This window comes from Pyrgilauda ruficollis, unplaced genomic scaffold (assembly GCF_017590135.1).
Source record: "Pyrgilauda ruficollis isolate IOZ18807 unplaced genomic scaffold, ASM1759013v1 scaffold200, whole genome shotgun sequence".
In the NCBI taxonomy this organism is placed as follows: Eukaryota; Metazoa; Chordata; class Aves; order Passeriformes; family Passeridae; genus Pyrgilauda; species Pyrgilauda ruficollis.
The window spans coordinates 211,461-229,463 of record NW_024519208.1 but is presented as its reverse complement, the minus strand read 5'-3'; the positions used below and the strand labels follow the sequence as shown (position 1 = coordinate 229,463).

The 18,003-nt window shown below is 45.0% G+C and overlaps 1 protein-coding gene across 10 annotated transcripts in view; it reads left to right on the top strand.

Moving 5' to 3' along the window:
* DOT1L (DOT1 like histone lysine methyltransferase) overlaps positions 1–18,003 on the top strand; it is a 72,171-nt gene that overhangs the window by 29,496 nt on the left and 24,672 nt on the right. For 9 of the 10 annotated variants that reach the window (XM_041467156.1, XM_041467149.1, XM_041467154.1 and 6 more), the window contains exons 8-13: positions 7,265–7,320; positions 10,001–10,080; positions 11,600–11,668; positions 14,839–14,945; positions 15,953–15,994; positions 17,638–17,721. In XM_041467156.1, coding sequence (XP_041323090.1) covers positions 7,265–7,320; positions 10,001–10,080; positions 11,600–11,668; positions 14,839–14,945; positions 15,953–15,994; positions 17,638–17,721 — 438 coding nt within the window. The remainder of the gene's footprint in view (positions 1–7,264; positions 7,321–10,000; positions 10,081–11,599; positions 11,669–14,838; positions 14,946–15,952; positions 15,995–17,637; positions 17,722–18,003) is intronic. The other variant, XM_041467150.1, reaches the window with a different exon arrangement.

Genomic DNA, 18,003 nt, shown 5'->3' with positions numbered 1-18,003 from the left:
CCATGTGTCCTGCATCCAGGTGTGAGCAAGGAATGGGGAACTGCCTTTTTCCTCTTTCTTTTCTCCCTTCTTTTCTCCCTTCTTTTCTCCCTTCTTTTCTCCCTTCCCTTCTCCCTTCCCTTCTCCCTTCCCTTCTCCTCTCCCTGCCATGTCCCTGGGATGCTGTGATCCATGTGGATCCCAGCACTGTGGGATCAATTGGAGCTGACCAGCCTTTATTTCCCAATTTTCTGTCTGCTGGGACCCTTGTTGCCCTCATCTTGCAGAGAAGCTGCTCCAGCTCTCCCTTAGGAAGCAGGCTGGGAAGGTGATGGTCCCACCTGCCCGTAGCAGCTCCCTCCTGCAATTCCTGTTCTGGACAGAGGGATTCCCTTCCAGGGATGCTGGGCCTGCTCTGCAGCAGGATTGATAATTCCTTCCTGCTGTGGAAGCACTGGGAGTGCTTTACTTTTCCTGAAGTGGCCATATGGCATTTTTCCATTGTGTCACCCAGCTGGCATGACTTGAAAGGAATTGTTCCTGAGGATGCTCTGCTTCTGGGCTGGGTAATTTAAGGAATAGGAGAGGAACTTGGACTAAAATATTGGAAGCATATTGCTTGCCTTAGGCAGCATTTCCATATTGAGCATTCCAAGTGACAGAGTCTGGTGCTATATTGAAACAAAGCTATTTATTTTTGCCAGGTTCTTTGGCTTTTATAACTCTGTTTTCTGCAGTGTTTAGAGTAAAATTTCCCTGAATATGCAATCTGAGGTTTTTTTGGGAAGAGTTAAACACTTGCAACTTTCTGAAGGAAAGTTGGTTTCCTGTCACCTTGGAGTGATGCTTGAACACAGATTTTGGACTTTTACAGGAGGCACACAGGGCAGATTTTATTTAGTTTTTATTCATCAAACAGACTTTTGCCAGGCAGTTTATGTACTTTAGGAACTCCTTAGCAGCATCTGCTATAGGTGACTGTTAAACACAGAGCAAACTTGCTCATGATGCAGCTGGAGGACACAGGAAGATGTGGAATTGAAAGCCTGGCATTTTTGTCTTTCTGGAAAACAGCTTTGTTCCTGCAAAATGCTTCACGAGGTCCCAAAATTCAAAATGTTGGAGACAAAATAAGCACAAATTGAAATAATTTGTCATCAGCAGAGCTCAGTTTGTGAATTTCACTCCAGTGTTAGAGGCAGTCATATGAAAAATCAGTGTTTTGAGAAGAATCAAGTGCTGGAGGGGAGGGGAAGGCGTTGTGGGAGTTCAATGGGAAGAATTTTGGATCCCACCTGCAGCTCTGGCTGAACTTTGTGGATGGTGTTTCCCTCTTGCTGTAAAAGTAAAAACTGAGGTGTATAAGGCAGCAATTAATCCTGGAGATGCCCTGCAGGGCTATGCTGGGTTTTTAGGTTATTTTAACAGCCAAGATCCCAGCACAGTTAGAGATTTCCAATTCAAATGGATTTTGGGTTCTTCCTGAAAAGTGATCTGCTGAAAAGTTGACTTTTGCAGAGTGTCCCATGCTTGGTTTGGGTTTGTGCATCTCAACAGTTCCTTCTTGCTTGGGAAATTATTATCTCTGTAGCTTTTCACCATCTCCAGCCTTCCCACCTGGTAGAATCTTGCTGAGAAATATTTTCTGTCCTTTTTGCCTGTTGCAGCAGTCCAAGGGACTCAGAACCTCAGGATGCTTTTGTAACCTGCCTCAAATCCAGCAGGATTTTTTTAGATTTCTATTAAAAGAAAGTTGCTAGGAATGTAAACACAGAAAACCCCAGGACCCCCAAAACTCTGCAAACAATGAAGTTGTGTTTGAGCTCCCTTGGAGAGAAGGGCAGTCACTGTCACCTCACCAAATTGTTCTGCAGCCTTCAAGTTCAGCTTCTGGCCTTCCCCACTGGATTGTTCTTGTTAGTGCTGGAAGTTCTGAGCTTGGACATGAATTCTGGAGAGCAAGGCCTGGTGCCACATTTAAAATAAACCCAAATTGTCCAGGTGTATTTCCACTCTATTTCCCCCACAATTATGTATAAAAAAACCCTTCTTCAGTCATGTTTCCACACAAAATTGCAGTCTCATTTGTTCTGTAGTCACTTGGTGATAAAAGCACATTAAACTTCCCCAGCTGCAGATGACAAAGTGTCCTGGGGATGTTGGATGCCCAAGGCTGCAGAGCCACAGCTGGAGAGGGAGAAGATCCATGTGGGGCATGAGAGGAGTGGGAGGGATTTGCTCCTCATGCATTGCCTTGGGAGGCTCCTGATCTCCAGCTGGTCTCTCTTTTTGGTCACTGAGTCTCATAATCTTCTTAAATGAATATTTACATGCCCTGCTCTTTGGGAATGTGCAATTCCTGTTCATTTAGGGAAAATCAGATTCTTTGCTGCTCTTCTCTCCTGCATCCCAAGGGGAGGATCCTCCTCCTCCAGAGCTTTTCATCATCATCTCCTTCAGCTTTTTGGACTAGAATGCCCCACTTCCACCACATGTCCCATTGTTCCAACTCCTTTTATCTTCTCCTTTCTCTTCCCATGGATCTGAGAAGTTTCCAAGATTAACTTTATCCCACTCTTTCCAAGTAAACTTGTCTGAAGGAAGCTGGAGACTTTGGGAAGGTCATTAGGCCTGGCTAATTAGCGAGTCTTTCTGGGGGAATTCCTGCATATGTGCAGACATCCAATTAAAACCCTGCATGGCAATTAAGAGGCAGATGGGTTTTCATGGTTTCTAACTGTAAATATCCTCATGTGGCCTCAGAATCAGAGCCATCTCAGGTATCTGGGGCAGGAGGCTGAGATTGCTGAGTAGCACAAAGTTCTTCTGTTCCTGGGCTCCCCTTGGAGAAAGTTTTTGGTGGTTTTTTGGTTTTTGTTGAGTTCTCAGTGCCTGTGACCTGTTGTTGCCTTTTCCTGAGAGAAGAAAACACAGAGCAGACTTGCTGGAGGACACAGGAAGATGTGGAATGGAAAGTCCAGCATCTTTGTCTTTCTGAAAACTTTGTCCCTGCAAAATACTTTGTGAAGTCCCAAAATTCCAAATGTTAGAGACAAAATAAGCACAACTTGAAGGATCCCAGACTGAGCTCAGAGCAGTTGGGAGTTGGTGCAGTCCCTTGTTGGACTCTGCTGAGAACCAGGCTTAGTTTTGTGTTTATTTACTCAGGGTTGTTATAACAGAATTCCTGTCCTGCTCTAGAAAAGCTTCTTTAGGGGGTGGCAGTGACTATCAAACTCAGCATTCCTAAAGGTGGGATTTGGGCTGGATGGATGCCTGTGTGCTCCCAGGAAGCCCCAGGAGTTTCTGGTGGCTGCAGGTGGTTCAGCCCTGAGGATCAGGGGTGAGTTTTGGCATCAGTGCTAAGTTTGGGGTGCTTTTCTGCCTGCTTTATTTAATATTTCTCCTGTTCTGAGCAGAAGCAGGGAGCTGTGTGGGAGTTCCAGTGCCCAGGAGCTGCTTTGTGGTGGTGGCTGACATCACCTGCACCTGGAAACCTCCTGCTCTAGGAGCTGCTCTCAGGGCAGGATGAGCCAGCTGTTTGCTCCTGGTATTTTTGACCTCCCCATTTCAGCAGGAAATTTGCTGTTTTGGCATTTGAAAATCCCTCCAAACGTCCCCTGTGGCTTTGAAATGATGCCACATTTTGGAGGTTTGGATTCGTGCCTCTGGTTATTTTTGAAAAGAACAAGTACCTAAAAATAACCATGTGTACTTTTCCAGGCAGAAATGCTGGGTTTTTGGGAGCCAAGTGTTTGCACGGAGGCGGCTGCAGTGAGGCATCCTGAATTTGTGAATTTATGGCTCCAGCAGCTGAGAGCTTCCCTGGCCAGCACTGGGCTGAGAACCCAGCCCTCCTCCCCAGCACAGGGGCCTGACCTTCCCAAATTCCTGCTCTGCTCCTCTTACTTGGGAAATGATTATCTCTGTAGCTTTTCACCATCTCCAGCCTTCCCACCTGGTAGAATCTTGCTGAGAAATATTTTCTGTCCTTTTTGCCTGTTGCAGCAGTCCAAGGGACTCAGAACCTCAGGATGCTTTTGTAACCTGCCTCAAATCCAGCAGGATTTTTTCAGATTGCCATTAAAAGAAAGTTGCTAGGAATGTAAACACAGAAAACCCCAGGACCCCCAAAACTCTGCAAACAATGAAGTTGTGTTTGAGCTCCCTTGGAGAGAAGGGCAGTCACTGTCACCTCACCAAATTGTTCTGCAGCCTTCAAGTTCAGCTTCTGGCCTTCCCCACTGGATTGTTCTTGTTAGTGCTGGAAGTTCTGAGCTTGGACATGAATTCTGGAGAGCAAGGCCTGGTGCCACATTTAAAATAAACCCCAATTGTCCAGGTGTATTTCCACTGTACTTTCCAGATTTTTCCACAATTATATATATATATATATCTAAAACCTCCTGAGCCATGTTTCCACATAATTGGAGTCTCATTTGTTCTGTAGTCACTTGAACTCACACCCTCTGTGTACCTCTGGCTGCTTCCCCCAGGCTGGGACCTGCTGCTTTCCATCCAGTTGCAGGAAGAGTTACAGGAATCAGATGCTGCTGAGTGTATTCCTGCAGTGGCTGTTTGAAAAACCTGAATAAAAACCTGGCCTGGCTTCTAAATTTAGAAGCAATGCAGGCAGCAGCTCTGGAGGCGATTTCTCTGAGCTAATTATCCTGTTAGATAAAGCATCTCCTGCATTGTCTAATCAGATGAAAATATCTGTGTTACAGATGGTCCCTTCCATTCATTATTCACTAAGGAGATTAAGTTTCTGAGAGAGAGGAGGAACAGGGTGAGGGAGGGGACAGTGCAGGAAGAGATTGAGTGTGGCCCTGTGGCTGTCACCGTGTGGATGTGTCCCCTTCCCCGAGTCACCAGCATGGAGCAGTTCTGCTGCTTCAGCAGGCTTTTCTTAATCAGCTGGATTTTCCTTCCCAGTTCTTGTTTCACTCTCAAAATTACTACAAACCACCAAACTGAGTGGGATTTTAGGGAGATTTTTGGGGATTCTCTGTGTCAGTTGATGGGTAAAGAGTTCCTTTCCTTCTTTTAGGGCATCGTTTATTGATCAGTGCCCCAGCACAGTGGGTAAGGAGCTGGTTACAAGGTCAGGCAGCTCAGTCCCCACTGCAGAGGAGCATCCAGGAATCACTGCCTTGCTTCCACAGGGAAAAATAACCCATTTTCTCCCAGCCACAGTTGCTCATCTGATTATTTCTGTACTCCAGTGTTTTCCCTGGTGAAGTTCTTCCCTTGACTCTTGGCTAAGCATGAGCTGGGGAAGCAGTGCCACACAAAAATAGATGTGTTTAGGCTGGGCTGTGCTTCATTTGAATTGTTAAATGGCTCTGGCTTGCGAAGTGTTCATCCTCCATGGGTGATATCAGGTTAAAACCTGGAGATTTTGGTTATAAGTGCTCTTCTAACCACACAGACAGGGCAAACACACAATGAAACTGGACCCAAGTGAGGCCTAACAGCCACATAGGTTGGATTTCAAGACCTTTTATGAAGTTTAGCATTTCAAAATTGTTTCATGTTACTCTGCTTCTCTGTTCTCTGTTCTCTTGCAGACTGTGACGTTTGTGGTTCCTGGTTTTCCCAATGTTTTTCTTTCCCTGTTAGCGTAGGAAAACCCTGTGGAGACTTTAGAAACTGGTGGTGTGGAGGACACCATCGAGAAGCTGACTTGCAAAAGTTGTTAGAAAATAAACTTTTCTTTGACTTTGTCTTGGTTACTCAACCATGGAGCTGTTTACTATAAGAGTAGATAAGGCTGAGACAAAATTATCTCTTAAAATCAATCTAGAGGTGGTGTTCACATAGAGACATCCAGAAAAAAAATCTTTCCTTAGATGAGAAAAATTCTTTTTAGAACTTTTTTGGTGTTGAGTCTCTGGTTTAGATTCTGACAGTACCCAACAAGATGTCCTTGGGTTGGATCTTTGAGTTCAGCTTCCAGCTCATCCTTTGGTTTTATTACAGCAGGGAAGTCAAAGGTGCTTCCCCTCCCTGCAGGTGGGAGATCACAGGCAGCAATTCTGGTTTAACTCTGATTTCAGCCCAGCTGGTGGAACAGGTATTTCTGAATAACTTCAGCTAATCTAACCTACTCTGTTGAGTTTCTAGCACTTCAGGCTCTTGACAAAGTTCTTGATTTCTTGCCTGAGAACCCTGGATGTCCACTTTTCTCAGCCCTCTTGTGTAGCAGCAGGAGATTTTGGGTGGTTTTCCCCTTCCTTTCCTCCTGGAAGCAGCCCCATTCCTGTTGGCACCTGTGGCTTTGTCCTTCACTGTGGCTCAGGCAGGTTTGTCATCCCCTCTGTGTCCCCGTGTGGCACCAGGAGCTCTCTTTGGATGTTCCCAGCCCTGAGGGATGGAAGTTGTTCCAGTGTCTGCACTGCAGTGCTGACACTTTGGAGTTGTCACTAATGAGAATTAGTGCTTCCATGTGAAATCCTCACTCCTTCCCAGACAGAGAAATCAGTGCAGGAAAAGGATCCTCAGCAGCTGCTTTGATGTTCCTGAGGTTGTGGCACAAACCATCATCTTCAAAGGGTGTCATCAGCATTAATTAGAGACTTGCACTTCATTTTTTCTCTCCTCCTCTTATCTTCCTCCCCCAGCCCTCCTCCTGCCTGGCTTGTGGCACAGCAGAAGCGTGGCCCATGGGCTCCTCTCTCGTTTCCAGAACACGACTGAGGAAGCATCAGTCTGTGCCAGAGCTCTGTGCTCACCTGGGGCTGCGTGTGGTGTCACCAGAAAGGTGCTCCACAACCACTGAAGTCATAACTGTACTGATTTTCAAACAAGGCCTTTATGTTGCTTCATTTCCAACTTGGAAGTGTTAGAAGTGCTCAGGGTTTATATTTAGCAGCACAAAAATCAGATTGTTGTTTATGCAGTGCAGCAAGAGCCTGAATTGGGAGCAGGGCTCCCAGCAGGAGCTGCTCCCAGTCCATGCTCAGCTCCCTGGGCTGAGGGGGGATCACCAGCCGTGGGGGCCCTCAGGAGGCATTTGCTGATCAGTTTTACAGTGAGTGCCAGCACTTCTGGCTTCTCCACAGAGCAGAACCCTTCCCTGTTCTTCCCACGCAGGAGAGGGGACGAGGGTGGGAGCAGGGAGGGAGAAACCTCAGGGTCAGCCTTTCCTGCTCCACCTCTGGCTTTCCAAAAGGTTTCACTTGTGCCTGGTTGTTGTGGGGTCAGCCTGTTTGTGCCTCTCTGGAAGGAGCAGGAGGGAGCCCTGTTAACCCATCTGTGTTTTTGTTCTTTGTCTTGTTTTCAGCTGGAAAGAGGTGACTTCCTCTCAGAAGAATGGAGGGAGAGGATTGCAAACACAAGGTACAGTACAGCACTTGAATGCTGCTTTCTGAGCTGGATATTTGGGAGTTTGTATAATGGAAATTGGGAGGCTGGCCAGCTTTTTATATAGAATTTCCATAGCAAATACCCAAAGTCTATCTGCCAACTCTTACACTGGCCTCTTTAGATCCTGTTTTCTGACTAGAAGAATGGCTTGGAGTGCACGTCCCATGATATTCCATACAAGGGTGTATCCAAGATAAATTCTGCTTATAAGAGGAGCACAAACCTCCATTTGTTTTGCATATCCCTATAGTTCATGTCAGGGATTCTGGCAAAACACTTCTTCTCTTGGCTATTGGGGCACACAGGCTCACTTTCCCTATAATAAAAAGGAAAAGACCCAAGTGAATTTGTTTCAACTTAAATTGAAAGTTCATTTAAACTAATTGTCTTGAAGATTTATTTATGTGGAGAACTAAATGCAGAGGGTTGGGCTCCTTTCTGAGGGAGCAGAAAGGGAGTAAATTTGTTAAAAGCAATAAAAGTTGTCTGTATTTTTAAAGCTTTGCATTCTTTCAGCCTTATGGGTAGAAAAAACCTCTTTATTTTTATATGACCTTCTGGGCCACCCTGTTATGTGGGGGAATGGGAGGCAGTTGTCAAAGAGAGCTCTGAAAGCCTTCAGAGTTGTGGCAATTTCTGGATTGCTCCCAAAGCTCTGGTTGTCAGAGCTGGAGGAGGCGTCTGCCAGGCTGGTGACTCCTGCAGATTCTGCCCTTCACTTTCTTCTGGAGGTGCCTTTTAATTTGTGGACAGGCTTGTCCCAGCCTTGCAGCACACTTGGGTTTGGCTTTGTTGCTTGTTATTCCAAGTGCACGATCCTCTGCTGCCCGGGCAACTTTCCTCTGAATTAATTTAAATTTTTTAGAGAAATTTTTGGCTGCAGGAGCTCTGGCTGCACCCAGAAGTGCTGGGAGATGTTTGGTTTGTGTGGCATGGCACTCACTGTGTGTCTCAGTGTTGCTCCACCTCGTTCTGGTGCAGGATCAGGGAATTCTGGAATGCTTTGGGTTGGAAGGGACCTTAAATTCCAATCAGTGCTACCTCTGCCATGGGCAGGGACAGCTTCCTGTACCTCAGGCTCTCTTCAGTCTGGCCTTGGACACTTCCAGGCATGGGGCTGCTACCAGACATGGTTCCCTGTGTGTTCCAGGGGATCCCTGTTCCTGTGGCTTGGCAAAACCTCCTGGAAGGAGGGCTGAGCCCAGGGGGATTCGGGGTTCCTGTGCCCTGCACGCACACACAGAATCCTGTGCCAGAGTGAGCACTATAAAAACACATCTGCAGGCTCTGGCTTCTTCCCTTCCTCTCCTGGATGTTTTCTAGTCCCATTAATATGTTTGGCTCTTTTGCAAGGCCTTTTTTTTTTGGCACATGGGAAGGAGGAGGAAGAAACCCCTGCTAGCTTTACTTGCCAGGCAGGGTTTCCCAAATTTCCAAGAGCAAGGCGTAGCAAGAATAACTTTTTTTTCCCTTGGTGCATAAACATTTTTTTTCATTCGTGGTTTTTTAATAGCTTTGAGTGCTGCTCTTAAATTCCCTGTGTCCTTGTTGAACACGTTTCATGTGTGGAGGCACTGGGAAGGGAGTTTTCCTGCAAAGAAATCAGTTCTTCATGTGGGAACAATAGGCCAGGAAGGCTTTTACACTTCACAGAATCCTGGAGTATCCTGAGCTGGAAGGGACCCTCAGGGATGCTCAGCCCAGCCCATGTCCCTACACAGCCACCCCAACAAGCCCACCCTGAGCATCCCTGAGAGCTCCTGGAGCTCTGGCAGCCTTGGGACCATTCCCTGGGCAGCCTGGGCAGTGCCAGCACCCTCGTGGGCAAGAACCTTTCCCTGAGCTCCATGCCAAGCCCTGCATGTTCATTCAGCAGGGAGCTCAACCACTTCCAAGAGGTGTTGAGGACTCTTGTTGCAGCCTGGGCACCAAATGGGCACAATTAGGCCAGGCTGATTAGACTTATTAGTCTTATTAACTAAAGGGGTATTTCTTTTCTAATCTGTGGCATGTTCTGTTGCTTTCCCAAGCCCTTTTATCATTTGTGGGATTCTACCTCTGTGCAGATTTCTTTGTTTCCATATGATTGTTTTTTTTCCAGGAACAACCCATCCCCTCATTGAATTTCTTAACCTAGAAGCAAAGATGTAACTCCTCTGTTGTGGGTAGGGCTGAAGTGCTGGGGTTAGGACAGGGGAAATGTGCTAAGATGTCACTGTCTTCTGGCATTATGGAGAATTTGGAGCTGGAAGAGAAACAGAGTGCCCAGAGCAGCTGTGGCTGCCCCAGATCACTGGAAATGCCCAAGGCCAGGCTGGACAGGGCTTGGAGCAGCCTGGGACAGTGGGAGGTGTCCCTGCCATGGCAGGGGTGGCACTGGATGAACTTTAAGGTCCCTTCCAACCTAATTTTATAATTCTAAAATACATTTTGATATTTTGCTGTAAGATTTTAAGTCCCTACCAAGAAGCAGCAGGATGAAGGCTGAGTGTTGCTCTCCATGTTTTGGGTGACGGGAGCTGTAGAGTTGGGGACAAGGAGGTTTGTCCATGGCAGGAGTGGCTTGGAGGGCTCCAAGTGGCTGTGGTGTGACTGGGGGTCCTTGTGGGTTGTTCCTGGCTCCCTGATCTTTACCTGGATCATTGTTTTGCAGTGTTATTTTTGTGAATAATTTTGCCTTCGGGCCCGAGGTGGATCACCAGCTGAAGGAGCGCTTTGCAAACATGAAGGAAGGTAAATCCAACTGGAAATGTTTTTCCCCTTCTTTCCTGATTCCTGTGGGAGCTGGGGTGGGAGTGGGGCTCAGTTCCAGCTGGCAAAGCCAGGCCTTGGGGTTTGTTCTGTGCCTTGGGGCCAAGTGGCTGCACCACAGTGGGATTTGTTCTTCTCCCTTTGTGTCTGCCCACACCTCCCTGGCTCCTTGGAGCATCCCCTCTGCTGGGAAAACTCTGGAGCAGGGTTGGGGTGGGAGCAGCTGCTGGTCCACCCTTCCCTCTTTTGGGAGCCCACAAAACACCCAGCAGCCAAGGCCAAACTTTCTGGATCCCTGGAAGTGCCCAAGGCCAGGCTGGACAGGGCTTGGAGCAGCCTGGGACAGTGGAAGGTGTCCCTGCCATGGCACGGGGTGGCACTGGATGAGCTTTAAAGTCCTTCCAATTCAACCCATTCCATGATTCTTGGCTGCACAGGCACAGCTTTGGAAAGCTAATCTGTAATTCCATACAGAATTCACTTCTCCTGTTCCGAGCTGGATCATTTAGAGCTGGGTGTTAACTCCTGATTTTGGAAAAGCTCCAAACCTGTGGGGAGGTGGCACCTGGGGACAGGGTTTGGTGGGACGCACTTTGATGGTTGGACTTGATGATCTTAAAGGTCTTTTCCAACCTTAATGGTTCCACAATTCCATAAAAACTGGGACAGTGTTACGGGGTGCTCCTGAGAAGCCACAGTGCAGCCTGGGGACACCCCCAAACCCCATAGTGGCCTCTCCATTGCCCTGAGTGTCTTTCCTTTGCTCTTAACTGCTGGGAAAAGTAACAATTTGACTTGGTTGTGGCAGAAATGACAGAAATAACAATTTCTGAAAAGAAAAATATGTGGTGTGAACAAAGCAGCTGTGGCTTCCCATGGCACAGCTTCGTGCTGAAATAAATAATGTGACTTTTGGGCTCTGCTGCAAACCATAAAACCCCCAAACTTAAGCTGTTTTCTTTAATTTAACTGGATTGTTTTTTAGTTTTCAAACTTGTTTAATGGTGGCTTGAGAGCAGTGGGAAGGTGGAGATGTTTCAAGAACCCTTTACAATGATGAAACCTGATTTCTCTTCCCAGAGTGTGCTTCAGGCTCTGCTGAATGACCCCAAATACCCATGAAATGGAGATTAGTGGCCTCTAAATTAAAGGGCTTTGGGGGCTTGTGTATAAAAGATCCCAAGCAGGATGGAGATAATTGAAATTTCTTTAGATTGCCACTGAGAATTAACATGCTTTTTTTATTCCAAGTGTTTCAAATCTGTCATTTTAAACGATCCTTGAGGTGTCACCTGGCAGGAATCATGGATTGGCTTTCTTGGGGCTCTCAGAATGAGAATTAAGGGATTTATTTATTTTTTAATGCTATACAAGGTGCAGTTTTATAGGACTGCTCTTTAGGGCTCTGTACTGGGTTATATTTAATAAGTAGTTACTTCTAGAACAAATAATGGAGCTGACTGTGCTCTTTGTTTTTGTTCTCTTTTTTTCCTTTTTCCAGGTGGGAGAATTGTGTCCTCAAAACCTTTTGCACCTCTAAATTTTAGAATTAACAGTCGAAACTTGAGTGGTATGATTGCCCTTTTTATTGTTCATTACAGTTGTGGATGTTCATTATCTGAAAATGTCTGGGGGGTGTTACTGCTTTTTAGAGTTGTTTAAGTAGAAAATGCTATTGTTAGGGCACACTAAGTGACAGGTACTTAAAATCAATTTAAAAAGTGGAGAGGACAATTTAAAATCAATTTAGAATTTATTTAAAGAGAGGAGCAGACATTTTTGATGGGCTTTGTGCTGCTGTGTTTTGGTATTGGTTCCATCAACGTGTCCCTGAGCTGCAGAGAAATCAGGAGTTCAAGGGTGTGATTCATTCCTTCAGCCACAAAGAGCAGCCCTGACTCACAGGGGAGTTCCCTACACCCTAAATCCAGGCAGGTCAATCCCACCAGGCAGGATTCCTAACTGGATGGGCTTTGAGGTTCTTCCCAACCCAAACCATTCCAGGATTGTGTGAAATGTTCAACTTTGAACATCTCCTGTGCTGTGTATTGAGCAAACAAACCTCTCCCAGACACACCCAGGCCCTGGGTTTGGTTCATTGCCAGCACAGGGTCGTGGTTTCCTTCTTCTGAACAGGCCAGACTCTGTGTTTGGCAGCCTTGTCCTGAGCTGCAGTTTAAGGAGGTTTTGGGACATTCCATGTGGTTGGTTTTGACCTTTTCAGACTTCCACTGTCGAAAGTGGGATGTCTGTGCAGAAGCTGGACTGATGTTCTTTGTGGGTCCCTTCCAGTTCAGGGTTTTAAATGAAATTTCTCAAGCAGAAGGGCAGTCCAAGCTGGGCTTTGCATGTATTTACTGTGTCAGTGCTAAATTTCCCTTAAATCAAACCCCCCTCATTCCCTCCCTGTGCAAACATGGGGAGCAACACACTGAGTTCCAAATCTCAAGCTGTGCTGTCTAATTTTGGCCTAAGCTGCTTTTGAAGAATAGTAATTTTTGGACTGTCATGAAGTAAATTGTGCCCTTGGGAGTTATTTTTAAGCTGAAATTCTTGTGGATGTCCCACACATCAGGCACCCAAACCTGCACTTTTCTTTCCTGTTTGAAATTCTGTTTTTGGGCCCCATGTGGTTTGGAACCTTGTTGAACCTTGGGTGCTGGACTGCCAGTTCTTGGAGGTATGGATTTGAAAATGAAAGGGAAAAAGGGTGGAATGATGCTCCTGGCACTCCTCAAGCCACAGCTGGGACCAGGCTGTCAGTTTGCTCATGAGGCAAAGAGAGCCTGAGTGAAGCTTGGGCCCTCTTGCAGAGCCCACCAGACCTTGAGGAAATCCAAAAATGCACTTGGAGGGGTTTCGATTAGACCTGCCCACAAAAATACAGGGCTTTGGCCTCTCACACCTTTTCTTTCCTGGATTTTTCCCATTTCCTTCTCTCTCTGCTGCATTTGGGAGACTGAGGCCAGCATGTGCTGCTCTTTCACCTCAGAGCAGCCCTGGCTACCTCTGCCAGTTGAGCCAGACCTTTATCCCATCCCAGCTCTCAGCCCAGCCTGGATTCATGGGGAGTGTTTTCTAGAATGCTGAAGTTTCAAATCTCAGCTGTTATTTAATGCTGAATGGAAATGCTGATGTTAAAATTATATTGAGATGATTAATTGGAGTTTGGATGGGTGAGAGGCTTAGCAAAAGGAGAGCCAACAGCTTCCACCAGTAGGAAACTTCCAGGCATTCAGATAAAAGGTCCTGAAAAAAATTACCTTACTATGCTTCAAACAGGGGGGGAATTGTGTGAATAAATTTTAGGACTTATTATTATTTTAGGCCATTCATTTCTGAGATCATATTATGTTGGAGAATACCAACATCAAATGAGCTTGTGTGGGATGTGCTGGGCAGGGGCTTGTTCCAGTGGCCTGTTCCAAGTGACAGTCCCAGGGAAATGCCATCCCTGGCGTGGCCAGGGTCCTGCACATGGAGCAGGGAATGTCACTGCTCTGCTGCCTCTGTGCTGCCCCACAAGGTTTTCCATAACACTTGTATTCATCAAGGCTTTTTTTGGTGCCTGAGCCTGCCTTGAGTCACGTCTCACCTGTCTGTCAAATACTCTGATCTGGAGTATGAACATTTAAATAATTTATACAAAACCCTGGGAAAGATCAAGCTTTAAGAAGGAGGCACCAGTTCCCTCAATTCCACTTTTGTCCTTAGTAATTCCATCTGTGGGAAGGAGTGGAAATGTGGAAAGAGTTGGGACAAATGAAAACAAGTATTAAAATGTGGTTAAAATAGTGGTTGAGGTTGCTGAATCCCAAACCTTGCTTTTGGCCTCTTCTGGGTCATTTTGTTTAATTAGAAACGTGCCATAATTTCTCCTGCAGCCCTACCACTCACCCAGTGGTTGTGGGAATGTTTAAGGCACATCCCCTAGCTATTAATTCTGGAGAACAAAACAAATATAGACAAGAAAGCAAACCCAAAACATGTTTGTGCCCAGTCCAAATATGGGGCAGCTGCAGCTGACAGGGGCTGGGCTGGTGATGTTCTGGGGCTCTTTAATTCAACCCTGTCACACACATGTGTTGTTCCTTGGAAAAGTTGTCTGGGACACAGTTCTGCTGGCCAGAAGGAACTCACTCAGGGGTGGCTGGCTGGAAGGTACATGTCCCATATGTTGCTTTCCTGTGGGGTGCACGTAGCAGAGAGTAAGAAATTCCCTTTAAACTCCTAGCAGTGTTTTCCTGGAGGATCTGCAAACCAGATTTCTCTGTGTTGGTTGTTGTAAAATCAGGGTGCCCCCGACAAAGGAAAATGATTGTCATCTGGAATGGTGAATACTCACTTTATTAAAACTATATTAGATTATACTATAATGAAAAGATATATATTATACTGTATCATACTTACTTCTAACTACTACTGAAAACTTGTGACTGTCAGCTGACAGTTCTGACACACATATGTGGATCTAATTGGTTAATGAATTAAAACACTATCACTAAAATCTAATAATTAATTTTTTTTTTAGGTAAATAATCTTCTAACACATTCTACATGTTCACAAAACAACAGGAGCAGTAATTGAGATTTGAAAGAATTGTTTTCCCTCTGTGCTTCTGCAGGAGAAAACCTGAGAGAGAGAGAGAGAGAATTATGTCTCTCTCTGTTCAGAGGGCATGTGAATACTACAGTTGGTGCCTGGCTGGTCTCAGCTGAGTTTCCCCTCTCCTCCCACAGATATTGGCACTATCATGAGGGTTGTGGAGCTGTCACCACTGAAGGGCTCCGTGTCCTGGACGGGGAAGCCAGTCTCCTACTACCTGCACACCATTGACAGAACCATAGTGAGTACCAGGGCCTGTGCCCTGCTCCTGGCAGCACTTTCCAGCTCCACATCCTTCTGCCTGAGACTCGAGTTCCTGTCTCTTTGTGGATTTACACACCTGAGTAAATCCACAAACTGCCTGCTCCAGGGTTCCACACACCCTGGGGTTAAGGGCAGTGCTGGTTTACTGAAGCTGCAGAGATTGACTGATAAAATTCCTTCTGCAGCTGCTCAGGATTGGGCTCTCCTGCTGTCATTTCCTCACAGAGGAAAGACTCAGTGGGGCTTTGATTCCTCTGTGGTGCACAGACCATTTCACTCAGTCATATTCAACCAGTAAATCTCAATTTTAGTAAAATTCTCAGCTGCTGTAGAAGCAGCCCAAGCTCCATAACAATGATGATCCATTCACTGTTTTTTTTTTTTTTAATTAAAGAAAACGAAAAAAAAAACCAAACCCAAACCAACCAATGACAATAAATAACTCATGCAACATCCCCCCAAAAAAAAACCCACCAACCCCCCACCAAAAAGCCCCCGAGGCTCTCATAAAACCCAACAAAGCCTTTGGAAATGAAAAATTTTGTGGGCAAATTATTTATCCCACCCCAAGGTTTTTGCAGTGGGATAGTAAGGCTGTTTTCCTTACTCTGCTGTAGTCTAAGCTTTTGTTCAGGAATGTGCCAGAGTGCAGATAAATGCTGGAGTACAAGGGTGCAGCATCTTCAGTGCAAATAACTTCATTGAAAATCAGCCTCTGCTGAGGGGAGATATGTGACAAAAGCTTTAAAACAAGGCCAGGCAGTGGTGGGGATGATAAAACCTTGCAGAGGTTGGATTATGCCCTGTTACACAACAGGCTGGCTGCCTGGAAAGAATGAATGTAAATGGCTTCTTGATGTAGCTTATCAGAAGCAAAGCAGTCAGAATTTCTGCAGTTCTGCACTTGTTTTAAGCTAATATTTTATTCTTCTGTGTTCATCTGTCATGGTTTTGAGGATGACTCTCTTCTCTTTCTATTTTCAGCTTGAAAACTATTTTTCTAGTCTCAAAAATCCAAAACTCAGGGTAAGTTTCAATCATTTTCTGTAGAAAACTCCAAGTAAGGGAACAGCCACTGTGAGGAATTTAATCACAGGTGGACAGAATTGATTGGAAATCAGATTTTCTTGCTAGGCAAAGAACATGGAGCTAATTGAAGGGAAGTCTCAGATGCCATCAAGCACTAATTCAATCATGTCCAAGGGATTTCTAATAGAGAATTAATGGGGCAGCCCCAAGGTGCTTTTACCTTGCACTGGAGGTCTGTAATGAGCTATTTCTTCATTAAAGAACTGGAATTAAAGAAGGGAATGATGGTTTGAATCTGTCCCAGTGCTCAGCTCCTGAAATGAAGCTGAACAATGCTCTGAAATGTTCCTTTTGGGATGTGCCATTGGAGGCACAGAGTGAGTTGTCATTTGCTGCAGTCTGGGCTGTTACATGTGGAATTAAAATGCCAGGGAGTTTTTGGGACTGTGCAGGGCTGTGTTAACCTGAAATAATCAATGGATTCCCAGGAAGAGAATTAAGTGAAGCCACTTAATTTAAAATTTCAGGTGAATGTTCATCCTTAGGCTGACTGGCTCTGTATGAGAACAGACCCATGGGGGCTCTGAAGGGGAATTGTTTCAGATTGCTCCACTCAAATTTGGGGCAAAAAATACTTCTTAGAGAAAAAAAAACCAAAAAAAACCAAAAAAAACAGGGTACTTCTGACCTTCCCTGCTTTTCACACTTAAACCTGCCACTGTTTTGGTTGATAATGTGCTTAAATCAAAGGGATGTTGGAATTGCCAGAAATCTTCTGCAGATTAAACCTCACCTGGAAGGTGCAGGAAAGGCTTTCACTGAACTCCTGGAAATTTCCTGTCTGAAAGAACTTTTGTTCTTTTTCTGAGTGAAAAAGAGATTTTCTCTGAACAGGGAAATTTCCTGTCAGCCTGGGAGAAAATCAGCCTGAAAAGTTGCTGCTTTGGTTTTTGATTAGTCACCTCAATAAACTTGGCTGAAGTTGAATGAGATGATGATTAATGGCTTTACCATTTCCAGTCATGGAAGATTTTTTAAGTGTCACCATGAAATGTTGGGGATGTGGGGAAGCTATTGAAATGTTTATTATTATTATCATTATAATTTTAAATTATTATTAGTAGTATTAGTATTATTACTAATTGTCATTACTACTAATTGTCAGTAGTATTAGTATTATTGTCATTGTTATTTAATCATAATAACGTGTATATATAGTATATTTTATATATATTTTACCATATTATTTACATATGATATATATTAAATGATAATAATTACAATAATAACAGCAACACTTAGTAATAATATTAATGATATTAGTACAATATTAATACAGTATTAATATAATATTAATATGATATTATAAATAATAACAATAATAGTAATAAACCCCCAAAATATTTAAAAGGAAACCTGATACAACAGGATGGGGCTGGGAGGGGAGAATATGGGAAGAGGTTGAGATTTAATCCCCTCTGGAGGTGGAAAAGGATTTGTTCACACCTGAGTGTGGCCTGAGGCAAGAGGGAGTTTGTTCCCTTTTCTTGTGGAAAACGAAGCTGGGAAAGAAGATGATCTGTATTAAAAAGTGATAAATACATGAGCAAATGGTGAAATGTCCCCTCCCTCCTCCCCAGGAGGAACAAGAGGCAGCTAGACGTCGTCAACAAAGAGAAAACAAAAGTAACACAACGACTCCAACGAAGGTCCAGGAAAACAAGGTGAGCATCCTGCAGTTCTGGGTGCTGAGTGCTTCCTGTGCCTGAGCTCATGCTCTGAGTCAGGAGGAGCCTGGCTCTGTGGGAAGGTTCTACTCTGGAGCTGTTGCTGTGCCCAAAAATATGATGGAGTGAGTTAATAAAAGCTGCTCTTGGGAGTTGCACCACTAATTCTGGAAGAAAAAAAAAAGGTGTTGCAAGATGAATAGCTGGTTGTCCACCCTCGCTTGCATCCAGCAGGAGTTTGCAGAGCTGTCCCTGAGTCACAGCCCACTGAATGGAGTT